Source organism: Anolis carolinensis, chromosome 2 (assembly GCF_035594765.1).
Source record: "Anolis carolinensis isolate JA03-04 chromosome 2, rAnoCar3.1.pri, whole genome shotgun sequence".
NCBI classification, from domain to species: Eukaryota; Metazoa; Chordata; class Lepidosauria; order Squamata; family Dactyloidae; genus Anolis; species Anolis carolinensis.
In genome coordinates, this window is record NC_085842.1 from 195,016,243 (window position 1) to 195,037,114 (window position 20,872).

At 40.3% G+C, this 20,872-nt stretch overlaps 1 protein-coding gene across 4 annotated transcripts in view; it reads right to left on the bottom strand.

The window, feature by feature from the left end:
* The window catches only part of LOC100566600 (A.superbus venom factor 1), a 111,490-nt gene extending 91,170 nt beyond the window's left edge, over positions 1–20,320 (bottom strand). For 2 of the 4 annotated variants that reach the window (XR_010003201.1, XM_062971470.1), the window contains exons 1-6: positions 18,940–20,320; positions 13,366–13,558; positions 9,968–10,130; positions 6,430–6,500; positions 1,777–1,862; positions 387–469 (exon numbers count right to left, since the gene is read on the bottom strand). Coding sequence is in view for 3 of the 4 variants with exons in the window: in XM_062971470.1 (XP_062827540.1) it covers positions 387–469; positions 1,777–1,862; positions 6,430–6,500; positions 9,968–10,130; positions 13,366–13,558; positions 18,940–19,055 (712 nt within the window). In the remaining variant the exon portion in view is untranslated. The remainder of the gene's footprint in view (positions 1–386; positions 470–1,776; positions 1,863–6,429; positions 6,501–9,967; positions 10,131–13,365; positions 13,559–18,939) is intronic. The other 2 variants (XM_062971468.1, XM_062971469.1) reach the window with 2 other exon arrangements.
* Positions 20,321–20,872: the final 552 nt, after the last annotated feature.

Sequence of the window (20,872 nt, forward strand, 5' to 3'; positions counted from 1 at the left end):
GGAGAGGAAGAGGAGGAGAGTCACAACCCCTGACATCACTTTAATCCCAGGATGCAGGCACAGAAGTGGAATTACTCCATTGCACTTGTTAGTTGATGGGGATATGGCATAATTGCATATATTAACCATCTATCAATAGCAGGAGATGGGCTTATCACAAGGAGTAGCAGACAAGCAACATGATATGCATGGCGTTCAGTTTGTTTGCCTCCTGGATTGCATGAGATTTCACTGTACAATGTTCAGAGGATTTTAATTTAGCCATGTGAAAATAGGAATAGCAGTGACAAAGATCAAAAGTGGGTCTTGACTAAGTCAGAGGACTAAGGAGATGAAGCCATGAATCAGGCAAGAATGCTCTGAATAGGATATGCCATTCTTCCTACCATATTCTTTGACATCAAATGGTGTTTTGAAGACCTCCTGCGGGAAATCGTCATATTTAGAAACAACATTCCAGGTTCCCAAACTAGAGAAGGGAAAGGAAAGGTTTTGTCAGTGCTTTTGATTTATTAATCCATGACAAGTGTGAAATGCATTCCCTTTCTGGCACATACAGGCTAACAGTGAACATTCATATGTTTTATGATCTTTTGTCCTCATTTGTGAAGGGAAAATAAACTCAATCTTAGAACAGAATGTTAAGGTTTTATATGGCTATAAAGAAACTGAAATCTGCCCCCCTCCACTAACCCTGAGTTCAAATTCCCACTTGTCCATAGTACTCAGATAGATTTGTGGAAATTCCTTCATTCCTACTGTTTACCTACACTATCTCACAGGGTTTTTAAAAATGAAGTAATGCCTCTTAAGTATTATTCCAATCCTTTGAAGAAAAAATGCAGTTTAATGTAATGGGCAAATCCAACAAACATGTATGTGACTGCTCAGAGTATTCATAGTTGAATTTGAAATCAGAAAACGTTATCCCTGGAGTAAAGGATATCACATATATTAGCCCATGCTCTGGTTACATCTTGAATAGATTACTGCAACACGCTCTACGTGGGTTTACCTTTGAAGACTGTTCGGAAGCTGCAACTGGTCCGAGTGGCAGCCGGATTGATCACCAGAGCTGCGTACAGTGGTATACAACACACACACACACACACACACCCCCCCCCCCCCGTTGCACCAGCTCCACTGGCTGCCAATCTGCTACCGAGCACAATTTAAAGTGCTGGCTTTAGCCTATAAAGCCCTAAACAGTTCTGGCACAGCTTACCTGTCAGAATGTATCTCCCTCTATGAAACATCTCAGAGTTTAAGATCATCTGGAGAGGTTCTACTCTCGACTCCACCTTCTTCGCAGGCAGGATTGGCAGAGATGAGAGACAGAGCCTTCTCGGTGGTGGCACCTTGGCTATGGAACTCCCTCCCCAGGGAGATTAGATCAGCTCCCTCCTTCCTGACCTTCCTCAAAAACTTAAGGCATGGCTCTTTGACCAAGCCTTCGAAAATCTAGTGCAATAATTAGCTACGAAAGATGTGTAATTGACCTATGGAACGGCCCCAGACTATGCCTATGGATCATGTGATTTGTTGTATGGATTTAAATGCTTTAGTTGTTTTAATGGTAAAGTTATTTTATTGTACTATATTTTTAAAGGCATTGCCTATGTTGTGAAGCCGCCTTGAGTCCCCTCTGGGGTTGAGAAAGGCGGGATAAAAGAGCTGTAAATAAATAAATAAATATTAATAAGCTTTTTGACTAATTACTGTTTTAACTCAGCTTCTCTACATACTTAGTGTAGAGCGATTTTCATAATCAATTACCTGACAGTCTCAAGTAGTTGGAAAGACTGGAAAGACAGTAACGCAGGATGTAAAGTATTCTGGCTGACAATAATTCCTTCTGGTGTCTGGGAAAAGAAAACATGTTTATGAGGGTGTTCAAAGAATACAAAATCCCTAAATATATTATATATACCGGTTGGCTCTCCCTTTCCTGAAAATTCCAAAAACTTGATTTTTTTTTCCTGCCTCCGCCACTCCTGCATTTCAGGAAAGGGGCCGGCTACACATTCATTGCCCACTGAGGTTTTTCCTTGGGAAATGCTCACTCCATCACTGTTCAGAAATTTGATTGGCTTGTTCAGCTCGGCAAATGACAAAGTAGGGGCCCTTGAAATGAGGTATGTGGATAGCATAGTGTGATAATCTTAATATCTTACTTTTTACATATTCTGAAGGAACAGCATGCAAAAGATTTAGATGCTCTAGATCAGTCCTGTACAATATACTGTCCATGAGCCACTTGTGGCCCAAATAGATAGTTCGTGTGGTACTACAGCAAAGAGCAGAACCTCAGGAATAGAAAGTGAAGATGACGCCGTCTTCTCACTTGTTCTTCCTTTGGGAGTCACGTTGTTTGAGGTGGGCTGGTTCAATGAGAATTCTGTGGACCCCATTCTTGCCCTTCAATTCTCCTTTCCTTTCCCCTTTCTATCTCCCCCTGAAAAAGGGGGAATTCTCTGCTTACACTTTGGATTTAGTGGTCAAGAAGCAATGACTGGTTGAAATATATAGTGCAAACAATTGAATTGAAAGGGTTTTATCGTTCAGTGTCAGCCAACAGTGCTGACAGAAGAAAAGGTTGCGTGCACCTTTCTTTGAAGCAGAGACAACCTTTTATTAAGAACTGGCTTATGTATCCAGCATTGCCCAGATATGCATTTTCTAATGCTAATTATTAGAAATACTCATTGTTAGCACAATGATTGCTTAGTGGTACTAGCTTGAATACATTTTTTCAGGTTTTCTTACTGTTTACTTACTTAATTAGCAAAGTATTGGTGATTTCATAATTAATAAAAATAAAATCTTACAGAATAAATATAATTCATTGATATTAACAAAAACTTCCCTTTTTATAATATGGTTTATTTGCACAGTAATTACAGAATCTGATGCTTAAAAATGACAAAGGTTAGGTTTCTTTCTCTAAATGTTAAATCTACCACACAAAAAGGGGAGGGTGGGTGTTTTCAATAGGGTAATGACTTGCCTCCAGGAAATACATATAAAAAAATTACACATAAAATACTTAAAATATACAAAACTTGGAAAGGATTTGCAGTTCCTTCTGAATATAAAAGGGGAAATGTAGTAATTTATGCAAGAGATACAATGATAAAAAAATCTTTGAAGATGTTGGAATGCAAATATAAATTCAAGGTATGAAAATATTATTAGGAGTATATGCACCAACAAAATTAAGGCAAAATCTATGAAAAATTAATGAAAAGATATCAAATTATACAGAAGATAGATTGATATTGATAAGAGATTGGAATGGGGTTATTTCCATCCATCGATAGATCAAAAATTGAAAAAAAAATAAAGCTGAACAAGGCAAGGTCCTCAAAACATTTTTTAATTTTGTGAACCATATTGGACCAATAGATACTTAGGGATTAAAATATGGCATTGCCACAGACTATACATTTTCCTCAGAGAGACATAAATCATTTTTCAGGACCGATATTTTTTGGCATTGAAGTTCCTAAAAACAGAGACCACAAAATGAAGTTTTACCTAAGACATTCTTAGATCATAACCCTATAGTATTAAGAATGGGAAAAAGATCAACCTTCAGATGGAGATTAAATGAGTCTATTGTGGAAAATAGGTCAGTCATGCAAAAGAAGATTGAAAGACTTCTTTGAGGATAACATGGATACAAAAATGGAAATGATAACTGTATGGGATGCAAACAGGCATATGTCAGGAGCCTCTTTATATAAACAGAGTGAAGAATTTAAAAAGAGGAAACAAGAGAAAATGAATTTGATTCTGGGAGAAATTAATGGGAAAGAACAAATGTTATACCCTGCCAACAATAAACAATTGATAAATCAAATTAATGCTACTGTCTTGCCAAAAACAACCAAGTTAGAGAAAAATGTGCTATGCAAAACAGTACATTTTTGACTCAGCCAACTTACTAGGAAAATGATTGACATACAAACTGAGAAAAGAAAAAAGAGAAAAATGCTTCACAAGAAAACAAACTAGCAATAAATAATAGAATATTAAAAATATTTCATAAGTATTATGTAGAACTATCAAAAATCATAAATTCTACAATAAAAGGTTGATAAATATCTATAAAATAGAATCTCTCAAGTATTTCACAAGAACAACAGTTACTAAATACCCCAATTTCATTCAAAGAAATCTTAGTTGCACTTGGAAAAACAAAAATCAACTGTTCCACGTCCTGAAGATTTATCAGCAACATATTTCAAATGTTTCAAAGAAAAATTATGTAACCTACAGAAAAAAAATATAATTTTAAAAAGGAATGAAATTCCGGAAACTTGAAAGAAGGTAACAATAACCTTGATACCAAAAGAAGATCAAGACTCTACAAGAGTAATTAATTTACCACACTCAATATGCAAAAATCATAGCAAATTGACACTTAACAAATTAATGCAAAATCCAGAAGAAAACAAGACAAGGCTGCCCACTTTCCGCATTATTGTTAATCGTTTCAAATAAAATGTTGATGAGTAATATTAAAGGAGAAGAAGACATTAAAGTAATATGCATATGAGGTCAAAGCTATAAAATAAAGGCATTTGCAGATGATTTGATGATAGTCTTGAAAGACTCTTTGAAATGGTATAGAACCATCATTGAAAATGTTACAAGAATATGGAGTTTAGCAGGATTCAAGATAAAAACAAAAAATGAAGATAATAACCAAAACATAAGGAAAGAGGGAAAGCAAAACTGACACAAATATCAGGATTTGCAACAGAGAATAAAGTGAGATATCTGTGCATTACAATGTCAGATAAAAACTTATTCCTGAATAGCTTCAGTAAAATCTGGAGAGAGATTAAACAGAACCTACAAAGATGAAATCAATTTCTGCATCATTCATTGGACATACTGAATCAATTAAAATGAATATGCCACCTAAAATGTTATTTCTACTTCAAACAATCCCAATAATAGTAAATGACAAATCATTAAAAAATGGCAAAAAGATCTAACAAAATTTATATGGCAGAGAAAGAACTCAAGAATAAGATTTAAGGTATTACAAGATGATAGAATGAAGGATATGGACGAAGGACTGGCTAATGTTAAAAGATGAAAAATTGTTAAATTTAGAAAAATATAATCTGACATTTTAGATGGCATGCTTCTCTATGGTACAACAAGGCTAAAATAAATGCAGATTTTGTAAATTATGTCAAGAGAGTTTTAATGAAAATTTGGACTAGAAATATAAATCCAGATTATGTTCCAAAATTCCACTATGGATTTTAGTAGCTTTGAGCAAAATAGAAGTTACTGAGTTACGACTATGTGCCAATGATAACTATTTAATTGATAAAATGTATGAGGTTTTTTATTGAAATTGGAATCAAAGAAGTAATTAAAGTATTTTGGCTATAGCATAGAATTAGAGAAAAGAGAAAGATGTGGCAGATGAGTCCACTGTACATTATCAAATTATTTTAAAGGGAGTTTGAATAAAATCATATTTAGATGGCATTCAGATGCTTTGACATGTAATAGTATAACAGGTAACACATTGAGTGCAAACCAACAATAGCTGTTCTAATATCCTAGTTTAGCTATAAAGCTCACTGGATGGACCTATCCTAAACACACAGGCTGAATTGTCTGAAGGATAAAGAAGATACATCACTCTGGGCTCCTGGGTTGTTAGTGGGATTGGGCATGACTTTCGTCTTTATATGAAGCTTTGATACAGGTCCCAAAATGAAAAATACACAGAAAGAAAAGCAAAGTGGGGACGAGTGCAGATTGTGCAGAGCTTGCTGTATTTTGGTTGATTCCCACTTTTATCATTGTGATTTACTCATGTGAATCTCATAATAATAATAATAATAATAATAATAATAATAATAATAATAATAATACACTTTATTTATATTCCGCTTTATCTCCCGAAAGGGATTTAGAGCGGATTACAGTACACATATAGGCAAGCATTCAATGCCTTTATACTCAATGAACAACGACATACAATAGACAGATAAGGCAAAGGACTTCCCAATTTCATCTCCAGCATTTAGAGACGCTGCTCAACTTCCGGCCATGGGGAGGTGCTCTTGTTCTCTTTTCCAAGTTGAGGAGCCTGCTGTCCATAGACATTGCTGATCTTTTTTGCCAGTATGTCTGCATTGGGCGCCCTTTTACCTTCTCGCCAAGGCAGTCCCTATTGATCTATTTGCATTGCATGCTTTCGAACTACTAGGTTGGCAGAAGCTAGAGCTTACAGTCAGGAGCTCACTTCGACTCGCAGCTTCGCACTGCAGTAAGCAGGTTTTCCTGCAGCTAGCGGTTTTAACCGCTTTACTACTGTGGTCCCTTACCATGGCCCTAAGAAAAGGTCGCTGGCTACCTCCATTCACATCACACACTTGTAAATAAGATTCTCACCTCAAATTGAACAACCACTCTTTTGTCCAAACGTTCCATGCCACGACCCATAGAGAAGACACGATAGCGCACTAACAGGAGAAAAAGAAGTAAAGGTGAGTATTATTTATTTGTGATGATGTCACATGTTGCATCTGAGAGAATTATTTAATATCCCGTGTTCCCTTGGATATTTTACTATATTGGTTTATGATTTCTAGAATCCTCACATAATCATGTGCCACTGAAAAAATGTGGCCCATACAACTCCATAGGCTTCTTTTTACAGATGCTGAGGGCCCTCATGCGTCAAGGCCCTAAAAAATCAATAAGGCGAGCTGTCCAAAAATAATAAAAAACTTTAAACTAGAAATAGTATTCCACTTACCTCTGATTTTTATTTTATTTTTTTCTTATCCAGGGCACTATTATGTCCTAATGTATACAGTAACATCAAAAGAAAGTAGATCAACAACCTGCTCTGAGTAGAATAGAGGAAAGAAAGAAAGAAAGAAAGGAAGGAAGGAAGGAAGGAAGGAAGGAAGGAAGGAAGGAAGGAAGGAAGGAAGGAAGGAAGGAAGGAAGGAAGGAAGAATTCTCCATATTGTGGAGAAGGGATGGAAAGGAGAAAGAATGGAGTAAAAAAAACAAATAAAACTACATAATGAAATGAAACGGTTCGGGTCCTGCCTATCTTTGTGACTGCATTCCCCCCCCCCCCCCAAACGCAATGAATTGGCACGGGCTCTAAGATCTGCCAGGGAGGCCTTCCTCTCGATCCCGCCACCGTCACAAGCGTGGTTGGTGGGGACAAGGGAGAAAACCTTTTCGGTTGTGGCCCCCCAGCTTTGGAACGCCTTCCCCAGGGAGATTACGCGAGCTCTTCCACTGTCTGCCTTCCATAAGGACCTGAAGACCTGAATGTTCAAATAAGCTTTTGAGAAGGCCTAGTCTCTAGCTGTTCTACGCAATTGTTATGAAATCTTGCACTACATCCCATGCCCTCGTCCCATGGTTGCACCTTTGCACTTATCCCATTCCCTTGCCCATTGTTTACAGCCTGGTCATGTTTACAGTAATTTGCCGCCAGATGAGCACCATTTTAATTGAGTTTTAAGTTGTTGATTTATATGCCTATTTGTTTTATTTAATTACATTTTATTGTGTTTTATTTTATGCTCTGTTTTTAGGGACTTTTATGCTGTATGTAAGCCACCCCGAGTCCCTTCAGAGGGATGGTGCCAGGATATAAGAATAAAGTATATTATTATTTTATTATGACACAGCAAACAAGATAGATATGCTGGATTTTGTATCACAAAATCACAAGTCGAACACTTCCCAAGTGTCTAGGACTGTGTGATGTATTTTCGGATGATGCACGCAGATCCCAGTAGGGTGGCCTTTTGTAGTTGGCAGATCGTAATTTTGTCAATGTCTATTGTTTCCAAATGCCTGCTGAGATCTTTTGGCATGGCACCCAATGTGCCGATCACCACCGGGACCACCTGCACTGGTTTCTGCCAGAGTCTTTGAAGTTCAGTCTTGAGGTCCTGATAGCAGCTGAGTTTTTCTTGTTGTTATTATTATTATTATTATTATTATTATTATTATTAATCTGTAACTGTCTTCAAATTTCACAAAAAGTGTTGATTACAATAAGAGATACAGCATTTTGAAAGATCTCTTATACATATATGTTCACTTTAAATTGGAATATCTAAAAATCAAGATATGTGACCCACACATATCATTTCTTGTTTAGAAAATACATAAAAATACCTTTACTCTGGTACCTAGTTATTAAAAAATACTTGAGAGTATAAATTAAGTATAAACTTTTAAAGCAAGCAGAAATCATAGTTGTTATACACAAGGAAACATCATATATTGCATTTAAACTTAAATTTTTCTTATGAAGGTTAACCTGTGGAGTCCGATTCTGATGTCAGTTCAGGTGGATTACATCATCTTCACATCAAAAATGTGATTAAACATCTGTGACATCAAAACATGGTCACTTCCACTGTGTCAGTTATTGCTTCTACGGCAATATAACTTGGCGAAAAGGTAGGTAATAATAGTGTGAATAAATTATCAAAATGTGATTGAGAGAGTGCTTGTTGTTCTGGAGGAACTCTAATTTTTGCTTCTCGTAGACTTAGTATGGGGATTTGGTTAGCCAGTTAAAATTAATGCGTAAATCAGGTTTTTTTAACCTGAAAATTTCAGGGGGGGGGAATTGAACCCGTAACACCCAGACTCCCACCCTCGTTGGCTACAGACTTGTATTAAGCAGAGGGTGGGACTAATAATAATACATAAAATAATAATACACTTTATTTATATTCCACTCTTTCTCACCGATGGGACTCAGAGCAGATTACAGAACACATATGAGGCAAACATTCAATGCCTTTTACACAGCAACATACAATACACAGACAGAGGTAAAGGTCTTCCTCCTTTTTCATCTCCAGTGTCTGGAGGCAGTGCTCAACTTCCAGCCATGGGAAGGTACTGTTGTTCCATTTTTTCCATGCCTAGGAGCTTGTTATCCGTAGATATCTCAGATCTTTTGCTGGCATGTTTTGCATATCCCACCAAGGCAGTACCTATTGACCTACTTGCATTGCATGCTTTCAAACTGCTAAGAAGGTAGGGCTGACAGTTCGGAGCTTACCCCGAGTTGCAGCTTTGAAGACTTACTCAATTTTTGAAGGCTCCATGAACTTGCACATTGCAGTCACAGATTCACCTTATCTGTCAGATGGTGCGTCTAGACTGCAGAATTAATGGCATTTGACACCACTCTAATTGCCACAGCTCAATGCTTTGGAATCGTGGGAGTTGTAGAGTTATAAGATCCTTTAGCCTTCTCTATCAAAGAGTGCTGATGTTTCACCAAGCTACAAATCCCAGGATTGTATAGCATTGAACCATGGAAGATAAACAGGTGCCGAACTTCGTTCATTCTTCAGTGTAGATGACACCTTGACCCCATCCACACTGACCACTTCATTTGGTATAGATGCTGTTCAGTCACACAGCAACCAAACATGAAGGAAAGCCACCTTAATGAGGTCTTGCCCTGCATTTCCCAAAGTTATCCAAATGGAATGGGACACAGATCTTTGGGACTTCAGCTGGCAAAATTTCCAGCAATTATGGTCAATGCTCAAAAAGTCTGGGAATTGAAGTCCCAAACATCTGAAAGACCACAATGTGAGAACCATTGGTGTAGAAGACAGATTCTTGGCAGGTGTAGGTTTTTATAAAAGTACTGCTTCTCGAAATTCTTGTCTGTTTTTCATGTGGCCATTCAACATAGCACAGATTTTCTGCAGACAAGAAATAATCTTATTTTAAACAAACATCAACTGTCTCTACAGGGGGTGGAAAAAAGACCTTAGTCTCTAGATTCAGTTCCAAGGAAAACATCTCAGGAGAATAAAGATCAAGCATTAAAATCAACAACAAGTCCCTGTGAAGTTATCCTTTCCTGACACCTACTGACATCACACCTAAGTTTTGAAGTCGAATTAGCAGGAAGCTTTACCTGAAGATCCAGGTGTGTAGATGGGTTTGTCCGTCTGGGTGAAGATATAGCCACTTTGGAAGGAAACCAAAACAACCTTCTCAAGTGTGAATTGAGGCGAATAAGCCTGGACAACCACATACTGTTTATTCTTGAAATCCTTCTTTAAGTCTTTTCCAGGAACCTGTTTCAAAAAAAAGAAATCAGGAACTAGAGAAGTATTTCCTCCTAGCCTTTTGTAGCAGAGTAAATATTGTCATAGAAGTTTGAATGGTGAAAACTAATGACCACAACAACTAGTCCCATTCTCCACTTAGGCAATAAAAGATGTCCCTTTAAAAAAAATATTTAGGGCTCAGTTTGGAATTTGGTTAATTCCTTGGTCCCTTCTGTATCAATCCAAATTCCATCCCAATCCATCCACCAAAGGTTGTATTTGTGGAAAAATAGCAAAAAGTGTAGGTAAAAACGTTTTCCCCTGACGTTAAGTCCAGACGTGACCAACTCTGGGGGTTGGTGCTCATCTCCATTTCTAAGCCGAAGAGCCGGCATTATCCATAGACACCTCCAAGGTCATGTGGCCGACATGACTGCATGGAGCGCCGTTACCTTCCTGCCGGAGCGGTACCTATTTATCTACTTACATTTGCATGTTTTCAAAATGCTAGGTTGGCAGGAACTGAGGCTAACAGCAGGCGCTCATTCCGCTCCTAGGATTTGAACCTGGGACCTTTTGGTCTGCAAGTTCAACAGCTCAGCGCTTTAACACACTGCGCCACCATCAGGCAAAAAGTGTAGTTATTATTATTATTATTATTATTATTATTATTAAATTTTATTTATATTTCACTCTATCTCTCTGAGGAGACTCGGAGTGGATTATAGGTAAATATATGGCAAACATTCAATTCTGTTATACATTTGGCAAAGACATGTATATAAAGAGAGGCAAGGCCTCCCTCTTTTTTTTATCTTCAGCATCTGGAGGCTGTGCCAGACTTGGCCATGGGGAGGTGCTGTTTTTTCATTTTCCACACCAAGGAGCCTGTTGTTCATGGACACCTTCCTGATCGAATTTGCCAGCATGTTTTTAGGGACACCCTTTATCTCCCCATCAAAGCGGTACCTATTTATCTATTAACGTTGTTTTTGAACTGCTAGGTAAGCAGAAGCTACCTATATATATTAACCTCCAGTAAAGCCCAGACAAAACTGTTCTGAGGAATGCTAAGGAGATTTACTCCTGCCTTTTTCTTTACTATGCGGGATTTGCTTTCATAGAATCATAGAATCATAGAATAGTAGAGTTGGAAGTTGGAAGTTCTTTCTGATGTTCAGGTGGAATCTCCTTTCCTGTAGTTTGAAGCCATTGTTCCGTGTCCTAGTCTGCAGGGCAGCAGAAAACAAGCTTGCTCCCTCCTCCCTATGACTTCCACTCACATATTTGTATATGGCTATCATGTCTCCTCTCAGCCTTCTCTTCTGCAGGCTAAACATGCCCAGCTCTTTAAGCCGCTCCTCATAGGGCTTGTTCTCCAGACCCTTGATCATTTTAGTCGCCCTCCTCTGGACGCTTTCCAGCTTATCAACACTCCCTTCAACTGCGGTGCCCAAAATTGGACACAGTATTCCAGGTGTGGTCTGACCAAGGCAGAATAGAGGGGGACCATGACTTCCCTGGATCTAGACGCTATTCCCCTATTGATGCAGGCCAGAATCCCATTGGCTTTTTTAGCTGCCGCATCACATTGTTGGCTCATGTTTAACTTGTTGTCCACGAGGACTCCTAAGGTCTTTTTCGCACACACTGCTGTCAAGCCAGGCGTCCCCCATTCTGTATCTTTGATTTCCATTTTGTTCTGTCTCAGTAAGGGGAAATGTTAGCCCTTTGTCTAATAATTCTGTGGCCCATCTGAAGCTATGTGAATAATATAACACTTCCAGGGAGGAATTATAGTGTAGGTAAGTGAAACCATGAATATTAAATCTGTGGATGAGGGAGTCAAACTACAGGAAAGGAAATTCCACCTGAACATCAGGAAGAACTTCCTTACTGTGAGAGCTGTTCGACAGTGGAACTCTCTCCCCCGGGCCGTAGTGGAGGCTCCTTCTTTGGAGGCTTTTAAGCAGAGGCTGGATGGCCATCTGTCGGGGGTGCTTTGAATGCGATTTCCTGCTTCCTGGCAGGGGGTTGGACTGGATGGCCCATGAGGTCTCTTCCAACTCTACTATTCTATGATTCTATGATTCTATGAGTCAGACTGTAGTTATATTTTCTTTTCCTATAACTGAGCTTGGCTGTAGAAGTGATTTCTTCTTTCCATCTCACCCAGCTCTGGACTTCATCAAATGGGCTGGGAGAAAGAGGGGGACAGCAGAGGGAACCATCCTCCTTTGTTCCCTACTGGTTTTCCCTGTCCTTTGTGTTGGCCTCCCATTGCACATGGTTTCCCATCCTTTCCCCACTTCCTTTTCATGATCTTCAATGAGGAGTCAGGTAACACCTAATTCCTTGAAAGCCACTCTGGGCTCTGTTTCTCCACATTGCCGAAACAGAGCCCCATGGAGTCCTGCTGGAAGTTGCCCTGCATCCATGTGATGGACTCGGTGGGCCTCCATTTTGGGAATGTGGAGAAATGGGGAAAAGACTGCATCTGATAAGATCCTATATCTCAAGAATTCAAAATCCAGTGATATGCAGGTTCAACTGTATACTACAGTTTAATGAAGGGAATAATTCTCAGGGTTAATCTACACTGGAAGGTAAGATTTGCTTGGCCACAGAGGCAGCCATACCCTGTCAAATTTACTACAGCAATAGATGGGCATCTACACAGCCCAGTAGGGCCAAAACCACATCAGACTCATTGGACTTTCACCTCGCCTTATATGTCACTGTTGTCATGCCAAGCCAGCACAGAGCTTCATGGAACTCCTAGCAGTTGCCACTGCCAGTGTCTCATTCTGTCAATCATTTGACCAGCATTGTCTCCTCTTTCTTCCTGATGGTCAGTTCATATGAAGCTCTGTGGTTGACTGGAAATGGTGACATGGCCATGATCCATCCTTTTTTCCTATACTGATGTGAATGGAGAAAAAACTAAAGGTGATGGTTTCCCATGTGAACAGCAGACCAGTCTGAATCATAATTGATGCAGTTGTTCACACTGCCACAAGTTGCAGGAATACTCTGGAATTTCAAGCAAATGTTAAATCAACTTTAACAGAAGCAGAGAAAAACCAGTCCTACTCGAGAGCAGTAGTTGAAAATCTGTAGCTATCCAAGAGCCAATTAGGGCAAATCCATGTTTTCATGTTTGTGTAGACTCGCACTTAGATAGATGTACCATGTATTGGAGTGCAGTATGATTTTTTGTATGTACAGACTGCCCCACACATAATCATCACTGCATACCCACCTTTATGAAAGGAGTCACCATCATGCCATTGACTGGGTTCATGGTAGCTCTGATCTGGTAAAAGATGTTCTTCCTCTGTGGAAAATCTTGGACAGAGATGGCCACTTCTGTGGCAACACTAAGACCATGAGCCTCCACCACAATCAGCTCTTCACTCTCCACCCACAGGACACTGGGGACAACCATGGAGTAGCTACAAAGAATGAAAAGATTGTGTAGACTCAAAACATCCGAAAGGTTGCCAGGTTTCAGTGTCTACTTCCCAGCCAGCTTAACTGTTTCCTTTCTAACACTTCTCATCTTACCAGAAGGCCTGTATAAATTTTTAATCTCAGCAGTTAAGTTGAGGAAGGGTGGAAAAGAGGGGCATAATTGTACCCATCCCAGAAAAATTATGAGCCACTTGGTCTTTTTCCTGTTTTCCCTGATATGATCTGACAATATTACTGGATATGTTTCCTCTCCTGTGTTGCCAAACAGAACGCCTGCCTTTGGGTCTCCATTGAAATTGCCAACACACCGAACACCCATTTGTTTACCTGACTGGCACTAATTGTATTGACCCAACTGAGATACCAAATCCCATTTCAGATTATTATCTCTTACCCCATAGCATGCCTTTCTGCTTGCATCCCTGTCCTGGGCAGATCAATAAATGGACACAAATCTTTAAAATAATCCAATTAAATTTGCCCCCCTGACTGAGACCGACCAACAATGATGTCAGACAGAGCCCCAGACCTATCAGGAGGTGGATCCGATTCAGCACCATTTCAGACCAATCAAGCTAACACGGTAGTTTTGAATAGCTGTCAATGTTGTGACTCAGCTGGAGTCTCAGAGTGACTCTGATGGGGATTGTGAGATTCAGGTTCCAGATGTTCAAGATGATGTGATCCAGATTCAAGATGACTCTGATGGGAATTATGGGATTCAGGTTCAGAGTGTCCCTGCTGTGAGAGATGAGGAGCAGGGAGGCATTCCCATGGCAGGGAATGGTGTTGATGATACTGGAGATGATATCGAAGCGAGCCAGGTGCAAAGGGGGGACAGCTCTCAGTTAGATAGCATGCAGACAGAGGCTGCTGCTAACAAGATGTCTGGCCTTGACAAAACAGAATCTCTGGATCGAGCTGGCCATTTGGAATTTCGGGTTCTCAGGAGCGTTAGAATAGCAAACAAGAAAGAGGTCAGAGGCCAAAGAAATGCATTCATGCTATGCAGGAAATATTAAAGGGTGTGCTGAGAGACAAACCTTTGTCAAAAGCAAAAGAAGACCATAGCAAGTATTTACAAAATTCTATTAGGATGGAGTACTGAAGAGGTATCAATTAAACAATGTATGATAAAATGGGCAAGGGATGTAGGAAGAACAATTACACTAGACGAATGGGAAATAATCTGGGAAAAAAAGTTAAATTATACATACGCCTACGACCTAAAAGAAAATTGGTTAAAGATGTTTTGCCAATGGCACATGACACCGAAGAAAATTACTAAATTTGCAAAAGACAAGAATATCAAATGCTGGAAGTGTGGGAAAAGAGATGGTACCTATCTACATATGTGGTGGACCTGTGAAAAAATAAAACCCTATTGGAGAGAGATACATAACAAGTGTCAGAAGATTCTAAAAATAAAAATCCCTTTAGTTCCAGAATACTTCCTATTGGGGATGTCCAACATGCAATGGGGAAAGAACGAAGATAAAATATTTACTTATTTAACAACTGCAGCCAGAATAGTGCTTGCCAGACTATGGAAACAAAAAGCAACACCAAATAAAGAGGATTGGATAAAGAAAATATGGGATATAATGAATATGGACCAATTAACCTTTCTACTATCAAGAACACATAATAAACCAAAGACGATGACAGACTGGACACCGGTAAAGGATTGGATGAAGAACGAAAAAATTAAAATACTGATATAACGCCTAATAACAGACCGAGACAAATCAACTATTGAAGACAAACGCAGTAAAGATGGAAAACAACAGATGAAAACATCATCTGATAAGACACCATTATAGAGAAGAAGGGAAGTCAAGAAAGAAATGACTCCCAACCCCTCACCCCTTTCCCCCCCTCTTCCCCCCCTTTTTCTTATCCTTATTCTTTTTTTTCCCCCTCCTTTTCTTTCCATTTCCGCATTGTGCAAATCCTTCCCTCCCCCCCCCCCCCCAATCCACTAGGGTGGTGTTTCTTTTTAACTATTTTATGTTTGCAACACTCAATAAAAATTTATCTAAAAAAAAAAAAAGCAACGTCTCGTTTGGGTCTAGAAGCAGCTCTTGCTTTCTCGGATTATCTTGCAGCTTTGTGTACTCAAGTTCATGGGACTTTGTCATGTATTAATGGAACCTTGTTTTATTCCTAATGTTTTCTTGGATTATTCTTTATAGCCTTGGTTTTGCAACAATCTTTTGGATCTTTACTTTTGCTTTTTAAGAACTATTTATTTCCTATTTCCAAATAAACTACAAAAGACTTCAACCTGTGTACAGCCTGGTGTGTTTATTTATTTATTTCCAACATTTATATCCCGCCCTTCTCACCCGAAGGGACTCAGGGCGGCGTACAAAATTGGCAACAATTCGATGCCTACACAAAATTAAAACAGCAATAAAAATCCAATAAAACAATTAAAACAATATAAAGATATAAAACATATGATTCAGCAAGGTGAAACTAACCTGAGGTGCGACAGTCAAAGTGCTATAAATAAATCTGTATGTTGCCATTGTGGTAAGTCTTTTGGAGCATTGACTCTGTTGACATTCTCATTGGCTATTGAAAATAGAGAGCCTCTGATCATTGCCTTCAACCCAGCTGTATCTCATTCAATACTTTGGAGCTAAACATGCCGGGGCCTGAACCTGTGGTCTTTCCAGTGACTGAAATCACATGAGTATGATCAATATTGTATGCTAACAGTTGTGGGTCAATTTTAATTTGGCTACAGTAAATTTAGGGCATTTAGCTATTGGGGGAAATGTCCTTAAGATGTTTTTTCAAAGCAGCAGTTCTCTTCCTCCCTTTAAAAATTCTTACTGAAATTCCTGGCCAAAAAAAAAAAAAACTTACCATATTTACCCAAATCTAATTATCTTGCCAAAATGAGGGTGCACATTAGATTGGCATTATACGGTAATCTTAATACTGAGCTACAGGAAAAAGGGAAGCTGCTTCAGGAGCACATAAAGTTCCTATTTGAGGGGTGTCATCACTAATTTAATTGCCATGTCTCAATGCTATGCAATTGTGGGATTTTAATTTGGTGAGGCATTTGCATTCTTTGGAAGACAAGACTCAAGACTTTGTAAATCTACAGCCCCCATTATTCCAAAGCATTGAACCAAAGCAATTAAATTGGATTCTTTCTACAGCATAGATGTACCCAGGCATGTAGCCGGGGCGGGGGGGGGGGGGGGTTAGGGTTTTCCTTTCAGTTGCTGGAAGCTTTGGTGTTCTAACACTTTTGTTTTTAGAGAAGGAATTCTTAGCGGGAAGCAACTGTAATGAACATATTTTTTAGCCAAATTACTAAGAATGTACTTTTTGCTGTTGCATATTACATTCAATATCCAATACCTTTTTTTTTTTTTTTGGTTTAAGGATTTTGAAAATTTAGGTTAACTTGTTGTCCATGAGGACTCCAAGGTCTTTTTCACACACACTGCTGTCAAGCCAGGTGCTCCCCATTCTGTATCTTTGCATTCCATTTTTTCTGCCGAAGTGAAGTATCTTGCATTTGTCCCCGTTGAACTTCATTTTGTTAGTTTCTGTCAAAATATCAAGATTGTTTTGAATTCTGCTCCTGTCTTCTGGAGTGTTAGCTATCCCTCCCAGTTTGGTGTCTTCTGCAAACTTGATGATCGTGCCTTCTAACCCTTCGTCTAAGTCGTTAATAGAGATGTTGAACAGAACGGGGCCCAGGACGGAGCCCTGTGGCACTCCACTCGTGACTTCTTTCCAAGATGAAGAAGACGCATTGGCGAGAATCACCCTTTGGGTTCGTTTGTTTAGCCAATTACAGATCCACCTAACAGTAGTTTTGTCTAGCCCACATTTTACTAGTTTGTTTGTCAGAAGGTTGTGGGGGAGTTTGTCGAAGGCCTTACTGAAATCCAGATATGCTACATCCACAGAGTTCCTGTATCGACCCAACTTGTAACTCATTCATTCTAGTGTGGATGCATCTCCAGAAAATTAAAGGCATGCCTACTATTAAGTAGTGAAGTGGGCCACTTGAAGCAACAATGTGAAAAACAGAAATCTTGCATTGAACTTAATTAAACTTTTTGTTATATTTCAAGCACCACAGTTACATAGTAGTGGGGGGAAAGGATATGGTTTGAATTTTAATCCATCTATCTATATATATAAAAATGTAATGTTCATTTTACTATGGAATAAACAACAAAAGCACTGAACCAAATCACACCAAATTTGACCACAGAAGACATAGTCATCCTAAAGATGTCTTTCAATTAAAAAAAACCTTTAAAAATAGTCCAAATTACAGAGGATGAGGAAGGGCCTTTCTCCCCTAACTACCAGTTAGAAAGGTAGGCTCCACTGACTTTAGCCCCCACCCCCCGCCCGTGCGTGTCCTAGCAACTCCCTCAGCCAAAATTCTCGTCAGTGTGGATTTTATACAGCTGTGTAGAAGGGGCCTCATATAATCCAGTTCTAAGCAGATAATATAAGATTAAGGTAAAGGTAAATACAAGATTATAAATATAATATATAATAATTAATGTGGTATAATAATACAGAACAATATAATCTCTAAAACCAGGACAGTAAATAAAGAGCAACACTCTGAAAGCAGGGAAATTGGGAATTCCAGAAAGAAAACAATCAGGGCCAGCTAACACTTCCCAACAAAGGATTCCCCCAGGCAGGAAGCAGCCAGGCTATGAATCTGCATGGCCATTAAATGCTAATCAAGGTGGCTAATTGCAGCATTCATACCTGCCACACCAAGACTATTAATTGCTATTCAATCTGGGCAACCAAGGATTCCGCAAGGTAGAAAGCAGCCAGGCTTGCAAGCAGCAAAGCTATTCAGTGCTATTCAGCCTGGCCAACCAAAATTTCCCCTAGGTGAACAACCCCCAGGCTTTGAAGCCACAAGGCTACTCTGTCCCATTCAACCTGGCCTAGCAAGGATGCCCTATGTAGAAAGCGGCCAGGCTTTTAAGCCGCAAGACTATTCAGTGCAATTCAAGTTGGCCAAACAATGATTCCCCTACAAAGGAAATAGCCAGGCTTCAAATTGGCTCTTTGATCGAGGGTGCTACTCTAGCTACTCCAGAAAACGGCCAGGCTTTGAGGCTGCAAGGCTATTCACTGTTATTCCACCTGGCCAACAAATGATTCCTATAAGCCACAGCAATGCATGGCTGGGCAAAGCTAGTTATATCTAAAGCAGTCCAAAACCATCCCTGGAAGGAAGAAAGTACTACATTTGTTGGACCTTCACAATGTCCTGAGCAATAACATTATTTAGCATGTGAACTTAAAATGCTGCGTGAGGGGAATGCTGAATTTATCGTGTACTTACAGTTGACTGTAGGAAGAAATCGGGAAACAGATCAGGAAGGCAGTCACCAGGAAGAGAACAAATCCTTCCATTATGAACTGGAAGACAGACAGCAGAGGCAGTGGCAACCCCAGCATTTATTATAAGGGCCCGTCACCAAGCCAAGCCCTTTTGCAAGAGCTTAATGTTTAATCAGCATATGGAGTGGAATCTGAGCTACATGGGTATTTCAGAAGGAAACATCAGATCTGTCAAAACACATAAAGAATACTTTGTCCCTTTAAAATCAATATTTTGTGCAAGTATACTAAGAAATGGAGCAATCTGTAAACATCCCATGAAGTGTATCTAGTTTTTGTTGATAAAATCTATAAACAATACAGGTTGGAAACTGAAAATTCACTCCCCGCTCTCTCTCTTACACACAGAATCCTTAACTCAGGATTATGCAAGGAGCAACAAATATGCTAGGTGTAAACTGCCATCCAATCCGAAAAAACTTTTTCTGCCCCCTTAAGTCTTCCAAAAATCCTAAAGTTGCCAAGAAGTAGATGTAGACTTCTTCCTTTCCTTTCCTTTCCTTTCCTTTCCTTTCCTTTCCTTTCCTTTCCTTTCCTTTCCTTTCTTTCTTTCTTTCTTTCTTTCTTCCTTTCTTGGCATGAAAAGGACCCAAACCATCACATAACAGCATTTTGGGCTCCACCCCCTCCTTTGCCCAGACTCCAGAGAATTATTTTAAAAACCAACCATCTTTTAGATTGAATCTTGGAACTCAATGTATCACAGTAGGTCCCTCTATACGCTAGAACAGGGGTCCCCAAACTTTTAAAACAGGGGGCCAGTTCACGATCCTTCAGACCGTTGGAGGGCCGGACTATAGTCGGCCACCAAGCAATAATAATTAATAATAATAATAGCAACAACACCAATAATAACAAAGAGGGTTGGAAGAGACCCGTTGGGCCATTGAGTCCAATCCCCTTCTGCCTTTGTGCACCGAAAGCACAAGCAAAGCACCCCTGACAGATGGCCACCCAGCCTCAATGTTAATAATAATAATAGTAATAGTAATAATAATAATAATAGTAATAATAATAGTAATAATAATATTACAGCTGGACAACATCAAGCATGAACATGTGAAGACTGTGGTCAGTAAAGAATACACACAAAGGGTCAGAAAAATTCTCAAAAGCAAGCTCAATGGAGGCAACACCATCAAGGCCATAAACACCTGGGCCATGCCTGTCATAAGATATACTGCTGGCATTATAAACTGGACACAGATGGAACTGGACAATTTGGACAGAAAAACAAGAAAACTCATGACCATTCATCACTCACTGCACCCTCGCAGTGATGTTGACCGGCTATCAGGGCCGGCCCCACTATGGAGGCACCTGACGCCGCCGCCTCGGGCGCAGGCCCGGGGGGGCGCCGTCAGGCTGGGCGGGAGGCGGGGCACCGCCCTGACGGTGCCCCGCCTCCCGCCCACTGCGCCCTGGCCCGTCTGGCCTTTCCTAGCTGGCCAGAATGCAGCGGAGGTCCCTGCAGGCCGCAATCGCGGCCTACAGGGACCTCCGCTGCAGTCTGGCCTGCTAGGAAAGGCCAGACGGGCGAGCGGGAGTAGCGGAGGCGGAGCCAGCTCTGACGCCGCTCCCCCCCCGCCCAGCGTGCCCTGGCCCCGCCTCCCACGCTGCGTGGGAGGCGGGGCCAGGGCACGCTGGGCGGGGGGGCGGCGCCAGAGCTGGCTCCGCCTCCGCTACTCCCGCTCGCCCGTCTGGCCTTTCCTAGCAGGCCAGAAAGCAGCGGAGGTCCCTCCAGGCCGCAATCGCGGCCTGGAGGGACCTCCGCTGCTTTCTGGCCTGCTAGGAAAGGCCAGACGGGCGAGCGGGAGTAGCGGAGGCGGAGCCAGCTCTGGCGCCGCTCCCCCCCCCGCCCAGCGTGCCTTGGC